Below are 20,099 nucleotides of genomic sequence, written 5' to 3'. Positions count from 1 at the left end.
GAGTCAGCTCAGGGGGTGGGGCGCGGCGCCGCGGCCAATCGCGGGGCGCGAGGGCGCCGGGCCTCACAGGGCCCGTCTCCGATTGGTCATCTGCCATTACGCCACATCCTGGGGCGACCGGCTTGGAGCGCACGGGTAGTAGCGGGTGCGGAGCCGTGCGCGGAGACTGGCGCTCAGGTAAGCGGGCCAGCTGCGCAAGTGTGAGACGCGCGCAGGGGAGCGGGGGGCGAGCAGATCCGTGGGCGTGCGCAGGTCAGGGCTGGGATGGGTGCGTGCAGGAGCGTGGAGGGGGGCTAGTGCTCTGGCGAGGAGGAGATGCGTGCTCAGGTGGGCAGAGGCCGGAGATCTAGGGGCGCAGGTTGGCCACCCGAAGACGGCCTTTCGGAGATGCTCCGTCCCCCGGTGGTCGGGAGATCCCGGGGGAGCCGGGGCGGGGCGGAGCCAGGTGGGTGCTTCCTGGGCCGGGTGGGCCGGTTCCTTCCTCGGGTGCCCCGCGTGAGCGGATGCAGTTTTGTGTTGAGGAAACGCGGATAATTTGTCTTTGCTCACCGAGAAGGTGGGAGCAGGTAGCAGGAGACTCTGAATTGCTTTCCTAGGAATAGATTAATGGGGTGGGGGGAGGGGGGGTCGATGCACGGCGGGCAGGGCAGGGAGTGCTCACAAAAGACCAAACGCGCCCTCTTTTCTTTTCCAGCCTTCCCGACTAACTTAAATAATGATGTATTGCCTCTTTGCTGGACATTTTATAATTTTATGAAAAAAGGTTTTTAAGGGTAGGAATTGCTCTGGTGAGATTCCCGACAAAAGGTAAAGAAAGGAGACAGGAAAGTTGGAAATGAGGAATCGTGTTTATCAAAAGTGGTGTGTGAGACCTCTCATTTACTGGGTGTTTCCTGAGTGTCCGGCACTGGGCTGAGTGCTTTGACCTTAATTCTCAGAACAACCTGTGTACTTGACATCGCCCCCATCTTACAGATGAGGAGACTGAGGCTCCCGAGAGGTGAAGTGACATGTAGAGTCATGTACTTAGCGGCAGAGCCGGGGTTCAAACCCAGAGATACTGGCGACATGACTTTGGTTTTGGGGGAAGAGCCCTATCGGCAATGCTTGCATTTAGTTGGGGGGTGGGGGTGGGGATGAGAAGCTGAGAAGCTTGGGGTTTGCAGAGGCCAGGTGGTGGTTGAGCAGCCCCAGGCACCCTGAAGGTCCCGAGGAAGGCGGCGGGATCAGGCCTGAGGAGGATGGAGTTACCCCACATGCAGGACACTCGCCACTCAAAAACCAGGACGGTTTGCCAGGCAGAAACCCAGAAACAACCATGCACAATTAATTCTTGGAAAACTTCCCACAAAATCCTTTTATGTAACTGCTGCTAAAAATAAAAAGTGGCAGATTTATGCAGCAGATCTACCTATTTATGTAGCAGATCTACCTAGTAGAAAGCTGCTTTCTAAGATCAGAGAAAGTCAAGAAGCGAACTTAGAAAAGAATTTAGAGGTAAACAAATCTTGGGGGAAAAAAAGGAGGGAGAGTGGGTGTGTATCGTGTGACAAGTAGCTCGTGAGACAATCCGGAGAATATGCAGCAAAATTTAGTGACTCCAGGGGCTGGATTGAGGGGATTTGTTGTCTGACTTTCAAACTTATGTTGCAGTGATGGTGTTACAGTGAGCGTATATTTTGCAACTTTCAAAAAACAGAAACCCTGTATCTGCAGTCAAAGCTGCAGTTTACCCTTTCGAATTAGAGGTCGGTGTTTCTGAAATTTCCTTCCAGGGCTCACACGTATTTCTGGAGGCCTCAGAAGTGCCCCAGGAGCGGGTTGCCGTGCCCCAGCCAGGACCTCAACCCTCCCCAGGGAAGCCAGGCCAGAGCTGTCCAGTGCCAAGCACTGGAAAGAGCCAAGAGCAGCCTCTGCATTTGGCAGTTGAGGCTTGTGAATTGCATGTGCCAGTTGAGGGAGTGACCGCACCATCGGCAGAGGGCCGGGGGATACAAAAAAGCTTCAGGTAAACCCAAGAATGACCCCCGAAATCACTCCCCTATGCCTTGAGAGCAGATGACCTCTCTGACCCCGGAGAGAGCCACAGATGTTCCCAGAATTGTGGATCTAAGGACTCCAAGAGCTGTTACAACAACTCATTTCATCGTTGTTAAATTATTTTATTATACAAGTGTCCGCTAGAAAAACTAGGAAAAGGGTGGAGAAAAAGCCCACGTGGATATCCCACACTACTGAGGGTTTTGGTATACGGCTTTTTGAATAGCTTTTTAGTGATAGACCGTCTTGCAGCTTGCCCTTGTGCTGTAACATACCAGGGAACTTTTTTCCATGTTAAGCTCATTCTTTTTAACAGTTGCTGAGTATTCCACTGTACCGGTGTGTCAGTGTTTCTCGCACCTGTGGGTTTACACAGCCATCTCTATGTGTCCCAGGATAAAGTCGTACAAGTAAATGCTGGGTCAACCTGAAGGTCTACCTGGCCTCTGAAACTGTTCTCCCACCAGGAGAGCAGCTGCCCAACTCTCACTGGTTCTGAATTGTATCATTCCTTTTAGTCCAAGTTGGGGCATGTCTGTATTTTTCAGTGTCTACCACTCCTTGGACTAACAGATTTCCAAAACAGAACCCCTGCTGTTCCGATAGCATTCCAACTAAATGTTTCTGTATGTATGTTAGGATAGTACCCAGCACAGCACTCAGAAAGATTGGCTATTGTCATCACTACTCTGAATTTTACTCTACAGCCTCCCAAGTGTGTCACAGAGGGTGGCGTGCCCACAGACCCAGCTCCGTTCCTGTAGGTCTGTGCTAGCAACTTGCTCCACTTTCCTCGCCTCAACCCCCTCATCTGTAAAATGGGCCTAATGACGGCAACTCTCCAGGATTGGGGTGGGAATTCTATGAGCTAATGGGTGCTTGGAGCTTGGTAGGTGCTCCATAAATAGTCGCCACCTGTGATAGGTTGTATCATCCAATATCTCACGTCCTTTGAATACCATGCTGCCTCCCCATCAGGAGTCAGAGCCTGCTTCCCCTCCCCTTGAAAGCTGGTGGGCTTGTGACTCAGCATAGCCAGATGAATGTGCTGGGCTGACACGGGGCAGAAAAGGCAGCTTGGGCACCTCTTCCCACTGCCTTGAGTCCGCCATGCTGGGAGGAAGCCCAAGCTAGCCCACACCAAGTGAGCACGTGATGAACCGCTGCTCCGGGACACCCCAGGCCATAGCTACTTAGCCAGCCTCCCCAGATGCCCAACCCACAGGAACAATGAAAGAGGATGAAAGACTTTGTTTTGTTTTGGCCGCACCCCTCAGCTTGTGGGATCTTAGTTCCCCGACTGGGGATTGAACCTGTGCCCTTAGCAGTGAAAACATGGAGTCCTAACCGCTGGACCGCCAGGGAAGTCCCGAAAGATTGTTGTTTTAAACCACTACGTTGAGGAGTGATGGCTTGTGCAGTGGGTAACAGAACCATCTGGGGTTGGGCCTTGCAGGCGCATCCCCTTTAGACCTCTGCCAGGCCAAACTTCACCCCGATGCCCTGCGTGAGCCCCGCTGAGCCTTCCTGAGGCCTGGGTGGTGCTGGTGGCGGTGTCGGCAGTAGCCGACTCTCTGGGGCGGACTCTGATGGGGCTTGGGTGGGGCCCTGAGCTCTTGGCCCCGTGACTTCATTTACCTGACAGCGTAAGTTACTTTGCGGATGAGGAAACCAAGCCTAGCGGAGAACTTGCAGCCTTGAGGGTGACATCTGGGCCTCCTGGGGGTTCGCCATGCCATCCCATCCCTGCCATGGTCCTGGGTCTCTGATGCGTCTCCAAATAGCAAACCCTCAAGATGCCGAAAGAACTGCCACGGGGCTTAAGCCTTCTGTTGTGTGGGCCCCGAGCTGTCGCTGGTGATGTTCTCAGCTATAGAACATTGGAGGCACTCACCCGGACTGCTTTGCTGTGAGGAGCCCACAGACGTCTCCCCCGCCGGGGCCATGTAGCGGCCAGACTGGCCCTTGAGGTTCTTATTATGATTGCAGGACGCCTTCGGCAAAAACCATCATGGAACGTTGAGGAACGAGATTTATTGCTCACAGGTCCTGTGGGTACATGCAGCCAGATTGTGCGTAGAAAGAGGGTGCGGGTGTGGGGCTGGGCTCTGCCTTTATGAGGGCGTGAGGGCGGGGTGTCTAGGGTTTCACAGGGTCACTCTTTATTGGTGAATTTAACGCATAGGAACAGGAATTAGGGTGTGGGAAGGGAGCAGGGCGGTTACTCAAGCTGTCAGTCGCTAGGTTACCCCGGACTTCCTGAATGAGGGCCCTTCGTGGGTTGGGGGGCGCCTTGGTCCTTATCTGGTGGTTCTGCTGGTGGCTGTGTGTTTATTCAAGATGGATGGCTTTTGAAATGGGCGCTTACTGTCAGGCACTTACACTGCATCATCCCAAACCCTCAGGAGAAACGTCCCTTTGTCTTTGGCCTGTGGAACTCAAAATCTGGTCCACGGAGCTGACCAGGGTGCCAGAAAGCCCCCAGGCATTTCCCTGGCTCCTTCCTGGGTGTGGACACGAAACCTCCTTAATCCAGCTTTAACAACAAGCGCAGAACCTCGTGTGTGTTTGTGTGTGTGTGGGGACTTTGATGCCCCAAGACACTCAGGAAGGTCACGGGTCCAGTAAGTCTGCTGAGAACCAGCCTCCGAGCCCAGATTACTGTCAGTGATGTCCTGTATTCTTGGGATCTCACTGGCTCCTAGAACAACGTGCGGTGGGATTGTGCAAGCTCTAGCGGGGCTTGATCCGGGTCGATGGCACAAATGGCTTGTAGAAACAGTTCAGAGGCACGTGCGCTGCCTGGTGTGAGTCTGCAAAGAAGGCAGCTTTGGCTTATTGCTGTTCACCAGCTGTGTGTCTGCCGTGTTAAGGCTCATCTGCAAGACAACTCCTCCATGAAGCCCTCCATCCAGCTCTGCCCGTTGTTAATCGGTGCTTACTCTTTGGCAGACAGTGTGGGTGCTAGGCAGAGAAGCTGCGTGATAAGATTGCCTTATCCTGGGGGAGCCCCACTCATGGGGCCTCTTGTGCTTTTGAACCCCTGGGCGCTGAGCTTGTGCCTTTCACTTGGTTCCAACGGTGGGCCTCGAGAAAATATCATTTGGGTCCTTATCTCCCTGTGTCTCCCTGTCTCTTCGTGTCCCCTGCAGGACTTTGTTCAGCGGGTTGAAAAGGATCAAGCAGGCCTTGTGGAGCGTGGGAATCTAGCGACTTGAAAGGGGGCAGTTCAAGAAGGAAAATCTGCATTCTGCCATGAAACCGCTTGGTAAGAGGCTGGAGGTAAGCCCATCTCAGCACTGCTGCCCCTGGGCAAAGGCAGTGACTTTTCAGCTTTGGAAAAGTAAAGGCAGCTGGTCCATCAGCTCTCGGTATCAATTCTTGTCTGATTCTTAGCAAAAAAATAAATTACATCCAGAATACCACCCTGTGCCCTATTTTCAGCCATCTGCTGCCAAGGATGTTACTTACACCTTTATTAAAAATTTAGTGCTTATGACAGAGAGGTGAATGAACGCTATTATAAGCTCAGAATAATTATTTGGGCTTGTTTTAATCCCTAGAAGATATGCTTCTTCCTTTTGGCTTTCCACATTTAGTTCTCAGCCTATACATTTCTGGCCCTTTTGCAATTTTCCAGCATGTTAGATCAGAGTAGCTGCTATGTACCAGGCTCGGTATTCTGTGTTTTGGGACTGTAAAGATGGGTGGTCCCCGCCCATAAAGAACTCTTCAACCTGCCTTGTACATCATAGATGCTCCATAAACTAACCTGTGTAAATTAAATTAAGTGATGTGGCTGCAGTTTTCATTATTGGAAAATTGTAAATGAATATACAGTTGTATTAAAGTAATTAATTCATGTTCGCATTTAGAATAAAATCAGTGTTAAGAGGCTTATATATAAAACGAACAGTTCCGTAACTCATAGTCTCACTTCCCAGAAGCAAATACTTTTCATTCTCTTAGCTACTTTTGTGTTGTTTTTACCTGCTTCTATCTAAACGATTTCCTTTCAGCACTCCCAACTTTACACGTTTCCTTCTGTACATCTAGTAGTCAGTCAATAATCAGAGTTTACATGGTTCTGGCAAAGTTATTATTACTTACTGTTAAGCCAAGTAATGTACTATCATTACGGTTTGGGTTTTTTTCCCCCTTTTGTATGGCTTTTTAATCTTTCTGGAGTTAATGGTTGCCTCACTTTTTCCATATACTCAGGTTTCTATGTATCTATCACTGATTTTTTTCCTGCATGTTTTAACTGAGCCACCATACATATCAATAATTTTTCTACACACTGTAGCGCAACAAAATGTGTCATTTCCATTCCTCCCTCACCCCTGTAGCCGTCCATCTTGTGCCAGTGTGGACTGGTTACTGTCTGGTCCACTGCACAGCTGTTATCTTGGGACTTCCTCTTGTCCTTTCACTGGGCATTTCTTTAGCAGCTTTCTTGGATCCTGTGTCTTCTCTGAATAATAGTTAACCTGGGAATAGAATTGTAGGTTGAAAAAAGTTTCCGTCAGAATTTTAAGATTTCCACCCCTGTTTTCTAGAATCCAGCTTGCTGCTAGCATGATTCTTAATCCTGGATTTTTTCTGAAAACTTTTAAGATCATCTTTTTTTTAATGCCTGATATTTTGAACCTTGACAATTGTGAACTTGTTCTAGACGTGGGGATGTCACTGCTTCCCCCATATTATGACCACTGGTTGGCTTGTATGTTGGTACAAGATGAGTGGCTATGGGTGGGAGAGAGGAATGGAAATGATAAATTGTGTTGGAGTGTGTGGAAAAATTATTAATATGTATGATAGCTCTGTTAGAGCATTCAGAAAAAAAAATTAGTGATAGATGCATAGAAACCTTAGCAAATGGAAAAAGTGAGGCAACCATTAACTCCAGGAAAAATAAAAAGTCATATACTGAGGAGGGGACATTTTATATGAGACCTGAATGAGGAGACCTGTAAAGTGTGTTCTAAGCTGAGAAGTAGCAGGTGTCATGAACAAGATAGACCACATTTAAGGATCGGTAGGGAAATCTAGAAAAATGGTACAGATGAACCAGTTTGCAAAGCAGAAATAGGGACACAGATGTAGAGAACAAACGTACAGACACCAAGGGGGGAAAGTGGCGGGGGAGGTGGGGGTAGTGGTGGTGGTGTGATGAACTGGGAGATTGGGATTGACATGTATACACTAATATGTATAAAGTAGATAACTAATAAGAACCTGCTTATAAAAATTAAATAAATAAAATTAAAAAAAAAAAAGGATCTGTAGAGACCTCCTTGGGCCTGGAGCAGAGGGCATGAAGGGAGAGTGGGGAGGAGGGGAGGCAGGAGCACATTGTGGGAGGGTTCTGAGCCACAGGTGTCCGGGTTCACGTAGTAAGAAGGATGTTCTGCTGTCGTTGGAAAATGAATTGAGACAAGCAAGAGCAGAAGTAGGGCCATGTGGGAGGTTATTGCGGGTTCCAGGAGTGAGTCTAAGATGCACTGATCTCTTCCCTGCCTGGAATCTCCCATCCAGGACAAAGATAAAGAGTAGGTGAATGAAGGAGACCAGCCCTGTGGGGCCTGTGAACAGTGGCAGGGAGGTGCAGTGTCCGTTTGTCACGGGACGATCTGAACGGGGTGTCACCTTCCCTCAGGGCCCAATGGCTGCAAAACCGCAGTCCAACGATCCCCAAACCAAGAGTCCTGGCAACATCACCTTCGGCAAGGCTGCGACCCAGGGGCAGTGGGGCCGTGCCTGGTAAGGCTCTCACCCATCTTCCCAGCTAGAAAGTAAAGTGGGATCTCAGTGAGAGGTTGCCAGCCTTTGGGATTTCGTGAACCTATTAAAAAAATTCTTTTTATCAGCAAGACCGTCATTAGTAGCAGTTTCCCCTTTTAGAGAGTGAGGAATTACAAGAAGAAGAAACTAAAAACTGATTCCAAGGACAGCTGGTGCCCTCGTACCGCCCTCACTGTGTAGCACATGGGGGTCATGGTTGTCGAGCCATAGGGTGCTGGGGACTTGGTGAATGTCCCCCGTGGCCCGGAATGGGAAGCCTCTGGCCAGCTGGGTTGTGAAAGCCCTTCTGCCTTTCGTGTCCTGGGCCCTGGGCTCTCTGGGGGTGCCCACGGGTCTGTCGGCCTTCAGACTGCTTGCAGTGGAGCATGCAGGTGGGGTGCCCTCCCCAGGCAGTGGGGGCCTTTGCACTGCCTTCTCTCGGGAAGTGCTGGTGGGTTTGCACGTGGAGCAGAGCATCCCGTGCGTCGGGTCAGAGGGTCAGGAGGGCGCCACGTGACCTCCTGCCGTCCGTCTGCCCCCCAGGGAGGTGGACTGGTTTTCCTTGGCCAGCGTCATCTTCCTGCTGCTGTTTGCACCCTTCATCGTGTACTATTTCATCATGGCCTGCGACCAGTACAGCTGCTCCCTGACGGCCCCCTTGGCGGACATCGCCACCGGGCGGGCTCGACTCTCGGACATCTGGGCCAGGACGCCACCTGTGACGACGAAAGCGGCCCAGATCTACGCGGCGTGGGTCACGTTCCAGGTCAGCCCTCCCGGCCGCCGGCCGCCGTGGGCGGGGCTCTGCCTGTGCAAGAGCATCCCCTCCCGCCGGGATAGTCCTGGCCCCTGGTCAGGGGTGGGGTCCTGGCTCACACCGGCATCCTCGTGCCCGGGACCCAGCAGGGGATCACCTGCAGCCTGACGGACTTAGCTTTGTCTTCGGATCAGGGGCGCCTGGTGGCATTTCAGTGTCCGACTCGCTTTCCGCCGAGCCTCCTCGAGGTTCAGGGGTGTGCCCGGCCCTGCAGGGACCTGCTGAGCAGGAAGCAAGACCCCGTGGGAACGCGTGAGGGCGTGGCCCACCAGGGAAGCCCCGTGCACCATGGGAAGCTTATCCTAGGGTTGCCTGTGGGAAGGGGCACCCAGCCCCAGAGGGCCGCTCTCGGTCTCAGCAAAGCCAAGGCTGTGTCCCCAGCAGGTGGTTGCACAGACCTGTCCAAGGACAGCCTTGGCTGTGCTGTGACCCCACTGGCCTCCCAGCCAGAAGGAGTTCATCAGAAGGCTGTCTGCACCATGAACTTGGTGAACAGGTGGTGTTTATTATCTGAACCCAGGAGGTTTCCAGGGAAACGGTGCTGTGAGATGCCCCCCCTCCCCGCCCCGGGGTTTCCTGTCCTGAAGGAAGGCTTTGACCACTCCTAGCTGTTTCTCCCCACATTCCCAGCTTTTGGGCTTCAGATTCCCTCTCATTTCAGGTCTCTTGGTCCCTTTGGGTAAAAAGTGATTCAGAGCAGCGAGAGTCACAGTAGCCTAAAGGCAGAAACAACCCACATGTCCATCGACAGATATGGACACACACAATGTGATCCTTCCACATGGTGGAATGGTGTTCTGCCATAAAAAGGAATGAAGGTCTGACACAGGCTACAGCGTGGATGGACCTTCAGAACATGAGGCTCAGTGAAAGAAATTAGCTACAAAGGGACAAATCCTGTCTGATTCTGTTAATATGAAAAGTCCAGGATAGGCAAATCCATAGAGACAGAAAGTGGGTTAGTGGTTGTCAGGGGCTGGTGGGCAGGGGCCGAAGGGAGTGACTGCTTGTGGGTGTGGGGTTCCCTTTTGGGGGGGTGAAACTGTTCTATAATTAGACATTGGGGAGGGTTGCACGAGCTTGGGAGTGCACTGAACACTTCCGGTGAACACTTTCAAAGGGGGAGTCGTACGGAATGCGAACTAGTGGGTTCTCCCGAGGGGAGTGGCCGAGTCCCGGGGGGAGACGGCTTGAGTGCTCTGAGTACTGATGGGTTTCCTGTTCAGGGCCCCCTTCAAAGCCCGCAGTCAGCCTGCAACCAGAGCTCCCGGAGCTATAAACTCTTCTGCAAGAAATAACTGGCTCTGTGTAGGCTTTCTCCCATTCGGTGCCTTCCCATTTATCATCTCGGTTAATAAAGCAAGGCTGTGTCGAAGCACAGCAAGGCCCTCCAGCTCACAGGGAATTTAGCTGAAAATCTCTGTGTCTCAGGTGCTTCTGTACATGCTGCTTCCTGACTTCTGCCACAAGTTTCTGCCGGGCTACGTGGGGGGCGTTCAGGAGGGCGCCATGACTCCCGCAGGTAAGCTGGGCTCCGCCCCCGCTGCCCGCCACCTGTGCCAGCTCCGCCCTGTCCCTTCATCTCACGGGGCCTCCCCCCACCCCTGCCCCCGTGCAGCTTCCATCCCAAAGGCTGCCCCCTGACAAAGTAAAAACTTTGCTTGGGAATTTCCACACCCCTGGACCGCCCCAGATTCGAGGTGGGAAGTCACCTTCTCAGTCAGGGAACGGAATACCCCCTGCCCCACACTGGCTGTGTAGCTGGGCTCACGGAGCGTCTCCCCGGTGGCAAGCCCCCCAGGGGCAGTTGGTGGGGCGGGGCTTTTGTTAAGGGGCCCTTGGGGCTGCCCGGCCCATTCATTCCCCACAGTCACTGAGACCCCACCCCAGCACACAGAGAGCACCCGGTCCCTCAGGGAGGCCGCTGGGCCCCCCGCCAGGTACCCTAGGGAACCCTCGTCCGCTTCTGCTGTGGCTCAGCCCCAGCCTCCGGCACACTGCAGGCTGGTGACTCAGCCTCTGGCTGGTTCCGGACATTCTGCACCCTCTCACCCTTCCAGGAACTCAGCGAGCAGGAGTGGTTAGTCCCCGGCTCACGGCGTGAGATGTGCTGCTGGCGTTTGGACCCTAGGGGCCCCGAATTGCAGCAGTAGCTGACCGGCTGTCAAGCCTGGGGTCTGGGGACCCCGGCAGCTGAGGCCCAGAAAGGCGGTAGGGCCGGAGCCAGGAGCTGCTACAGCTGGGGAAACAAACGCCTCCACTCTTCCCTCTTCCCTCTGCAGGAATCGTCAACAAGTATGAGATCAACGGCCTGCAAGCCTGGCTCATCACGCATCTCCTCTGGTTTGTGAATTGCTACCTCCTCGCCTGCTTCTCTCCCACCGTCATCTTTGACAACTGGATCCCGCTGCTCTGGTGTGCCAACATTCTGGGCTACGCCGTCTCCACCTTCGCCATGATCAAGGGCTACTTCTTCCCCACCGATGCCCGAGACTGGTACGTCCTCAGCGGCCGGTCGAGCCCAAGATGGAGAGGAGGTGCCTTTTCCTGTTACCTTGGGCTGGGAGGTTGCAGAGCCCTGAGGATGGAGAATCCCTGAAGGAGGAGCTTAAGGGAACTTGATGGGCTCTGGGGAGCGTCCTTTCCAAGTGTCTGGGTGGCTTCTCCCGCCTTAGGGAGGATGCACTTGAAGACGGCCGAGTCCATCTTTGGTGGCCGAGCTATGTCGTGTAGGGCTGTCAGGGAGCAGGAGGGTGGAAAAGGCAGCTTCTGGTCGGGGGCGAAGGCAGTCCATCACCTCTTTTTCTGGAACGTCAGTGTGGCCTGAAACAGTCTTAGTGAGGAGTCCTGTTTTCTCAGCGGCTTTAATGTAACAACTTCCCAGGGAGAGCCCTACTGATTGGTGTCCATTCTCATGGAGCCTTGGGTTGGATAGTTATCAACCATGCATCCATCTCTCCTTCATCTGTCCATATATCCAGTTCTTCGTGCATTCATCCACCCACCCATCCACCCATCTGTCCATCCATCCACCCATCCAACTCATCCATCCATCCACCTACCCATCTACCTACCCATGCACCCATCCATCCACCCATCCAACTCATCCATCCATCCACCTACCCATCTACCTACCCGTGCACCCACCCACCCATCCATCCATTCATCCATCCATCTCCCCATCCAAGCACCCACCCATCTATCCATCCCCCATCCCTTCCTCCACCCCTCCCTCCCTGCCTCTCTCCCTTCCTGTCTCCCTGTATCCATCCATTCACCCATGCATCCATTCATCCAGCCCCTTCATCCATCCATCCATTTATCCATCCATCCACTTATCCCCCCATCCCTCCCTCCCCACCTCCTTCCATCCGTCCATTCATCAAGAGATGTTTGTTGGGTTCCTCCTGTAGACAGGTGTAGGCAGTGGGGCTTTAGGTGTAAACAAGATTCTTATTCTCGGGGTGCTTACATTTTAGTTTGGGGGTCCAAATGGAAATAAAATATGTTTCCTTTAACTGTTACACCTAAACTCCTAGGAAATGTGTTTGGTTGTGGTACTTTGAGCTTGTGTGATTTTTTTTATCAAATAATGAGGTTGGTCTTCTATGACTCATGGAAATCATTTTCTCTGCTTTATAATCACATCCCCTATTGTAGACTTTGTATATTTGGCTTCTTTCTACTTCTCCTAACTGAGGGAAATGGACACGAGAATCTGTTTCTCTGACTAGCACAGAAATCCCTGTGTATGTACAGCAAGTTATACTTAATGAAGGTCTCCACATGGGTTATCGTGGCTGATTCTCTTGATTCTCTGATCACTCCTGGAGAGGGCTATGGGTCAGGTAACCAGGGTAACGAAACATTAAACTTGCCCAGCAAGGGATGGGTGTGGGCCCTGGAGCCAGACACCCGGCTCTAAGCAGCGTGCTTTTTTTCGCATCTGCCTCGGCATCATTTATGACTCCACTTGCCCACGGGGGACCCGAATGCCCTGTGAGTCCTTCAGAATAAAATCTCTGTCCGGTCGAGCCAGTTGGGCAGCTCACCTGTGCTGTGCCTCCAGGGAGCCTGGAGTGGGGAGGGAGGGCCCTGGGTGCTGCTGGCCCAAGGGAGCCTTAAGCACAGGTACAATCTCCCCACCTTCCCTGGGACAGACGAGCAGCTCAAGGGCCAGAGGTGAACGTGGCGTGAAGTGCCGAGTCTGCGGGGAGAGAGGGTGGCCGACGTGACCTCTGCTTGCTGCCTCCCTGCGGTTCACAGCAGGTCTCCCCCCAGCTCATCTCTCTTGGGCCTGCGGTACCCAGGCTGGGCTTGTGAGATGCGCTCGTTAACGACACGCATCTGTTCTTTGTATTTTAAAGCAAATTCACAGGCAGTTTCTTTTACAACTACATGATGGGCGTTGAGTTTAACCCCCGAATTGGGAAGTGGTTTGACTTCAAGCTCTTCTTCAATGGACGCCCCGGCATCGTCGCCTGGACCCTCATCAACTTGTCCTTTGCAGCCAAGCAGCAGGAGCTTTACGGCCACGTGACCAACTCCATGGTCTTGGTCAACGTCCTGCAGGTAGCCTCTCTGTGGCCCAGGGGGCTGGGAGCTCTGACACCCGGTGGGCGCTGGGGAAGCCTGAAAGCCGGATAGTTTTCAAAAGACCATAATCTGCCGCCTTTACAAGGGGGTCGGCCCCCTTCCCACGTGTCTCTGAGGAGGCGGCTAGTGAACGGGAGGCGAAGGAGTCGTGTCCTCACCTGCCGGGTGCTGCGCTGGCCCTGGGGACTCGTGTGGCCCACGTGAACATCTGTTCGCGGTTCGGGTGTGTCAGTGGTCCCGGCCACACGGCTCTGATGTCTCTTGGAAGGACCCTGTCCTGAGCCCGTCCACCCTGAGCCATCTCTCTGCTCCCGGCTCCACAGCCCTGGGAATCAGCGTCCGGGGCGTTGCCGGGCGCCCCTCTCTGGGCAATGTGTCATCTCAGACTGCAGACTTGGAGGACAAGGACTCCCGCCCCACCATGTCCCAGGCACGGCGGGAAGTACAGGAGCAGCCCTGTGGTGCACGTCACCAGAGGAGCTCAGGGACACCCAGTGACCCCCCCTCCCCTACTGCAGTGTGGTGTCCTGAGGGCCCCCATCAGTGTCTGTGGTCCATACACGGCCGCTCCTGTGTTGCAGGCCATCTATGTGCTGGACTTCTTCTGGAACGAAACCTGGTACCTGAAAACCATTGACATCTGCCACGACCACTTTGGGTGGTACCTGGGCTGGGGGGACTGCGTCTGGCTGCCGTACCTCTACACATTGCAGGTGAGGAGCAGGGGCAGGGAGGCCCCCGTGACGCATGCCCAGCGCAGCAGCACGCTGAGCTGTAAGGTCCCCGGGCACCCCCAGCGCTGCCCTCGGAGCAGACACAGCGGAGCACGTGCCGAGCCCTGTCCTCACCCAAGTGTCTGTTTTTTTGGGGGGATGGGGTGGCGCCAGAACCTGGAGAAGGGAGGCTGCTCCCCTGTTTCAGGAAGAAGGCTTAGTGCATGAGTCAGCACAGGCCACTGTAACAAATACCACGGACCAGGCGGCTTAAACAACAGGGTTCATTGTCTCCCCGTCTGGAGGCTGGAATCCCAGATCCAGGTGTGGGCAGGGCTGGTCTTCCTGAGGCCTCTCTCCTCGGCGTGTAGACGGTCATCTTCTCCCTGTGTCCTCACAGGGTCGTCCCTCTGTGTGTGTCTGTGTCCTGACCTCCTCTTCTCATAAGGACACCAGTCCTATGGGATTAGGGCCACCCCAGTAACCTCATTTTACCTTCATCACCTCTTGAAAGAAAGACACGCAACTCCAAATACAGTCACTTTCTGGGGTGCTGGGGATCAGGACTCCAACATGTGAATCTGAGGGACACAACTCAGCCCATAAGAGTGAGAGAAGAAGATGATACAGAGTAAACTTTGGGTCAGAAGAAATGATTTGGGGGATCTGGGTGGATGGAGGTGGGTATTTGTATCATGTGTGTTCAAATCTTAATGCTGAAAGGATGAGAGGCCTTCTTTCCTACCGTCATTTGCATTTAAGCTTTGAGTATCTACATGCAAGAGTGGAGGAGATGCAGGGGGCCCTGCGCTCTCGGAGCTCACAGCTGGGGAGGGAAAGTCCCTGACACAGGCAGTCCAGTGCGGGGAGGGGGAGCTTGACAGGAGGTGGGGTGCTGACCCCTGAGAGAGAGAGGGCCAAGGAGGAGCCCCAAGCCCGCAGGTGGGGGTCAACAAGAGCATCTGGGAGCAACCACAGCCAGGCTGAGAGCAGAATGATGAGTCAGGGTAAGAACATTCCAGAAAGGCGGAGCGGGGAATATATCGGGGGGGTGCAGAGGGGGACATTTAAGGCACGAGACAGTTCAGCGTGGCTGGGACGCAGGACATGGGGGTGGCAGGAAGCCTTGCCCAATTGGAGCCTGGAGGATCCGAGGCCAGCACCGGGTGGGAGGCCTACAAAAGGGGAGCGTTCCAGGCGAGAAGAGGACGCTGGGGGCTGGGGGGCACAGGCTCCGGGAAGAGTTCCCACGAGTAATGAATCAGCCCGGGTCCCCAGGAGAGCCTCAGCACGCGCTGCAGAGTCAAGGGTAGAAACCTCGACTGCAGAGCCCGAGGGACCGGGGTTTGCACCTCTGTAGGGCTGCCAGCCGGGGGAGGGGGCCTTGAGCTCGTCCCTGAGCATCTCTGAAAAAGCAGGGCGGACGTCACCTCTGTCAGGGCCGGGCATCTTCATTCCTGCACCCGCCGTGTTCTGAGGCTGTCGGTGAATAAGGGAGAGGCCTCATTGTCAAGCCCCCCACACCCCTCGCAGCTCAGAGAACAGCCCTGCTTTCCTCTGCATGGCAGGCGGGCTCCTGGATAGGGTGACTGCTTGGAAGGCCTGGCCAGATGCCCACCCGCTCGTTTTGTAAGCAGGTGTGACGAGGTGTGGCAGTGGGGGAAAGAGCAGGTTCTCGGGCACTTGAGTGGTTAGCGGTGGCCTGCCTTAAACAGGTTGTGCAGGAGTGGAGAGGACCGGTGCTGACAGACCTCGTAGGCTGGCCAGGACGTGCACGGGCAGGTGGTGGGTGGTTACAGCCAGTCCTGCAGGCGATGATAAGGGGCCCCCATTACCTGGCTGACTTCCCTATACAGCATCCTGAAGCAGGAGCGCTGGGAAAGCAGGAAGGTCACAGCAGAGTGAGCGGGGTTGAGGGGAGAGAGCCCTGGGCCGGGCGCCAGGAGTTCCGGACTCCGCTCCCCACGCTGGGTCCTCTGGGCTCATTTCTCTGCTTGGCTGCTTGCAGGCTCACTGGTTCCCTGATTCTGTGAACACCATTTTCCAGGCACACAAAACAATAGCAATAGATCGCACACACACACACACGTATGTGTGTTTATTTGATTACGTGACTGTGGTCCATTCGAGTCCAAAATCTTCAGGGCAGCCAGTAGGCTGGAGGTCCAGGGAAGAGTTGGTATTGCAGCTGGGTCTGAAGGCCGTCTGCTGGTGGAATTCACTCTTATTCCAGGGGTTCATTTATTCTTAGGGCCTTCCACCGATTAGGTGAGGGCCACCTACATTGCGGAGGGTGGTCTGCTTCATTCAGTCTAATTGGAAACGTTAATCCCATCTAAAAAATACCTTTGTAACAACTAACGTTTGACCAAGTGTCTGGGTCCCATGGCCTAACCAATGTGACACATAAAATTAACCATCACGATATTATATTCAAATAATACTTTTAATATTGTTATATAATATGTATACTATATATGATATACGTGTGTATGTGTGTATGTACGTATGTACATGTAGATAGATAGATAGGAAGGTAGCTAGGTGGGTAGGTAGGTGGATATGCACATTTGCATATCTACTTGTCTGATCCCACAGCAACCCTGCGAGGCAGGTGCTTCTATTTACAGGAGAGGAAACCAAGGCAGGGCACGGGGGCAGCCGGTCGGGGGCAGCCGGTCAGGCGCACAGCAGGGGTTTGAACCCAGGCCGTGCTCCCGAGCCCGCGGCCCCGCTCAGCCCGCTGACCTCTCCCGCTCGCCCTGCAGGGTCTGTACCTGGTGTACCACCCCGTGCAGCTGCCCACCCGCTACTCCCTGGGCGTCCTGCTGCTGGGCCTGCTGGGCTACTACATCTTCCGGATGGCCAACCATCAGAAGGACCTTTTCCGCCGCACGGACGGGCGCTGCCTGATCTGGGGCAGAAAGCCCAAGGTCATCGAGTGTTCCTTCACGTCGGCCGATAAGCAGAAGCACCACAGCAAGCTGCTGGTGTCTGGCTTCTGGGGCGTGGCCCGCCACTTCAACTACACCGGCGACCTGATGGGCAGCCTGGCGTACTGCCTGGCCTGCGGCGGCGGCCACCTCCTGCCCTACTTCTACATCATCTACATGGCCGTCCTGCTGACCCACCGCTGCCTGCGGGACGAGCACCGCTGCGCTAGCAAGTACGGCCGGGACTGGGAGCGCTACACAGCTGCCGTGCCTTACCGCCTGCTGCCCGGAATCTTCTAAAGGGCCGGCCCGTGGGGAGCCCCCAGCCGGGCAGTGAGGACGCCGGAGTCAGGGCCGCCGGGCCAGCAGCATCTCGGCTCCACACCCCAGGAGCTTCCGCGTCCCCATCTGTAAAAGGCAAACAGCCCGGCACGTGTCCTGAGCGGAATTCCGGGGGCTTACGCCGACGGCCTTCTCGCCAGCAGAGGTGACTGGCTTTCTCTGTGCCGTGTCCCCAGGGTGGGAGGATGACCTGGTCTGCTCGCAGATGACGCTGTTTCTTCTCTGGGGTCTGAGCCGCCCCGCTGCCCAGACAGCAGGAGTTCGACACTGAACGGGATGTCTTCCAGCCCCCGTGGTCAGTCCTGCCCTTACTCTTGCTAAATAAAGTAGAAGTGGACACGTAAGCTGTGCCAGTTACCAGCTGACTGCCTTTCAGCTCCCGGTGCACCCTGCATCACCTGCTCTGCGGTAGTGAGCTGTGCCCTTCAGACTTTTCCCCTCTGCACGTGCACCTCGTTACATTTGTCTGTAGAGGGCGCTGAGGGCCGCTGCAGGAGTAGGGGCATCTTCTGGTTCTGGTTGTTTTACAGACTTGGCCCAGGCAACCCAGAGAACTTGGCCACACCGTCCGGGGGCCTCACCCTAAGCCTTCCCCAAGGAGACCTGAACCCCAGCCTCAGGGAGGGGACACCCTTCACGTGTTTTCTTACCTTGGGCACGCTCCTTGACCCGCAGGTATTCTGGATTTTTTTTGGTTTTTTTTTTTCAATTTACTTATTTATCTTTGGCTGTGTTGGGTCTTCATTGCTGCGTGAGGGCTTTCTCTAGTTGTGGTGAGCCGGGGCTACTCTTTGTTGTGGTGCGCGGGCTTCTCATTGCGGTGGCTTCTCTTGCTGTGGAGCACGGGTTCTAGGTGCACAGGCTTCAGTAGTTGTGGCACGCGGGCTTCAGTAGCAGTGGCTCGCGGGCTCTAGAGCGCAGGCTCAGTAGTTGTGGCGCACGGGCTTAGTTGCTCTGTGACATGTGAGATCTTCCCGGACCAGGGCTCAAACCCGTGTCCCCTGCGTTGGCAGGTGGATTCTTAACGACTGCACCACCAGGGAAGTCCCCGCAGGTATTCTTGACAGCTCTCTTTAGACGTTACTGCCCTAGTCGAGTTAATAATTCTTTATTCAGGTGTATCTGGGAGGTATCGCAGGTTTGGTTCCAGACCACCCCAATAAAGCGATTATCACGATAAAGCGAATCACACGAGTTTTTTGGCTTCCCAGTGCGTATAAAAGTTTGGTTTACATGATTCTGTACTCTAATAAGTATGAAATAGCATTGTCTTAAAAGACAGTGTATACACCTTGATTAAAAAAGGCTTTATTGCTAAAAAATGCCAAAACGACGACCATGGTAACATCACAGGTCCCTGATCACAGATCACCGTTAACAAATAGAATGAAAAGTTTGAAGTACTGCCAGAAATGCCAAGATGTGACACAGAGACACAAAGTGAGCAAATGCTGTTGGAAAAATGGCACCGGTGGGCTTGCTGGACTCAGGGTCACCAGAAACCTTCAGTTTGTAAAAAGCGTGATTATCTGCGAAGCACAATAAAGTAGATGTTCCCGTTTTAAACCTTCCCTGTTCAGACTTCTTTGTGGTTTGTCTCCCGATGGGGCCTGGCCATAGACAAGGGCTCAGTTTGTGGTGTGTAGAAGGGATGACCAGGGAACTTTGGATCAGACGCTTGGGTCCTGCCTCAAAGCTTTGGGTACCGATCACGGGATTCAGGGGAGGGGTCCACACTTTCCCCACCGTTGGCCCTCTGTTGGGGCCACACTTGTGCTGGGTGTGAGAATCCATTCTGTTTGCCAAAGGGAGAAATCCCAGTTTGGCCGCCTGCCCCCAACAAGAGAACGGAGAAGCCACAGAGATGGCAGTGCTAGGCTTGCTTCACACCTGGAGGAACCGAGGACTGGGATATGCTGGGAGCCCCGCTCCCTGGGCAGGGAGGGCAGGTGCAGGGCAACACCTCCCCTGCTCAATCTAGAACTGGTTGAGCAAAGACAGGCGACCTCCTGAACAGCCAGGAGGGGATCGGAGCTTGGGGCCCACCTGGGCCGACTTAGAGCCATGATTTTCCAATGCTGGTGCCCCACCCCTGCCCATGGAGCTCATGGGTCAAAGGGGGTCCCAGGTGTTTGTACTGTCACCAGCCACACGTGGCTTGAGTACCAGGCCAGAGCAGAGAACTCCCACCGGGATGGCGCTGAGTACGGTGGGCCCTGCCGTTTCCTCCCAGTCACTGTGTGAGTTCATTTTAAGGAGGCTGGAGGGTGGGTGGTGGCTGTGAGCTCAGACCCTGGCTTCCCTATTCAGTAGCTGTGTGACCACGGCCAGGCAACTTCCCTCTCTGTGCCTCATTGTCCTTGTTTGAAAAATAAGGGTGATTATTGTTTTCTTGCCTTGTGTGAGGTTTCTCAGCCAGATTTCCTGGGAGAGCTCTAGGTTTGAACCTTGGATCTGCCTCTCAGTTTGCCAAGTTTCGTTCGTGTGTTAGCGTCTTGGAGCTGGGCTGTGCTTTGACCTGTTTTGTTCCACGTGCTCAGCTAACACAGTGAGGCAGGGCGCCCCGTGCAATAGGGTAGGTTTATCTGCCCTCCCTCACCTCCTCTGCACGTGGATGAAACTCAGTGCCCCCTCTCCGGGCAAGCACTGGGGAGCCCGGAGCTCCACCTTTGTGCGTGGTGAGGCTGGCGTAGGTGGTGGGGGGAAAGGATGGTCCAGGGCAGATGCGCTGCCCACGGCGATGGGCTTGGCTTCACTGCTATCTTCAGGGAGAGCTATCCCAGGAGGGACAGAGGCCTGGGGGTGTTCCTCCAGTTCTTGGCGCTCTCCTGTCTGGATGTGGGTGTTGTTTTGATCATGAGAAGGCAGGCCAGG

General features: G+C 54.2%; 1 protein-coding gene across 3 annotated transcripts; it reads left to right on the top strand.

Annotated features, from left to right (window-relative positions):
* Nucleotides 1-44: 44 nt before the first annotated feature.
* Nucleotides 45-18,791, top strand: DHCR7 (7-dehydrocholesterol reductase). Of its 3 annotated transcripts, none has more exons than XM_082409678.1 (9): nucleotides 45-177; nucleotides 5,193-5,322; nucleotides 7,700-7,803; nucleotides 8,368-8,590; nucleotides 10,073-10,163; nucleotides 10,924-11,137; nucleotides 13,009-13,213; nucleotides 13,819-13,950; nucleotides 16,719-18,791. In XM_082409678.1, the coding sequence occupies exons 2-9, from the start codon at nucleotides 5,296-5,298 to the stop codon at nucleotides 17,181-17,183; spliced, it is 1,461 nt and encodes a 486-aa protein (XP_082265804.1). In that variant the 5' UTR covers nucleotides 45-177; nucleotides 5,193-5,295; the 3' UTR covers nucleotides 17,184-18,791. The 3 variants fall into 3 exon arrangements, with proteins under 3 accessions (XP_082265804.1, XP_082265806.1, XP_082265805.1); XM_082409680.1 differs by lacking the exon at nucleotides 45-177 and adding an exon at nucleotides 294-445 and having other exon boundaries at nucleotides 5,193-5,308; XM_082409679.1 differs by lacking the exon at nucleotides 45-177 and adding an exon at nucleotides 294-445.
* Nucleotides 18,792-20,099: the final 1,308 nt, after the last annotated feature.

The sequence above is a fragment of the Balaenoptera physalus genome (genome assembly GCF_965194825.1).
Source record: "Balaenoptera physalus genome assembly, chromosome: 10".
NCBI lineage: Eukaryota > Metazoa > Chordata > Mammalia > Artiodactyla > Balaenopteridae > Balaenoptera > Balaenoptera physalus.
This window is presented reverse-complemented; position numbering and strand designations above follow the sequence as displayed.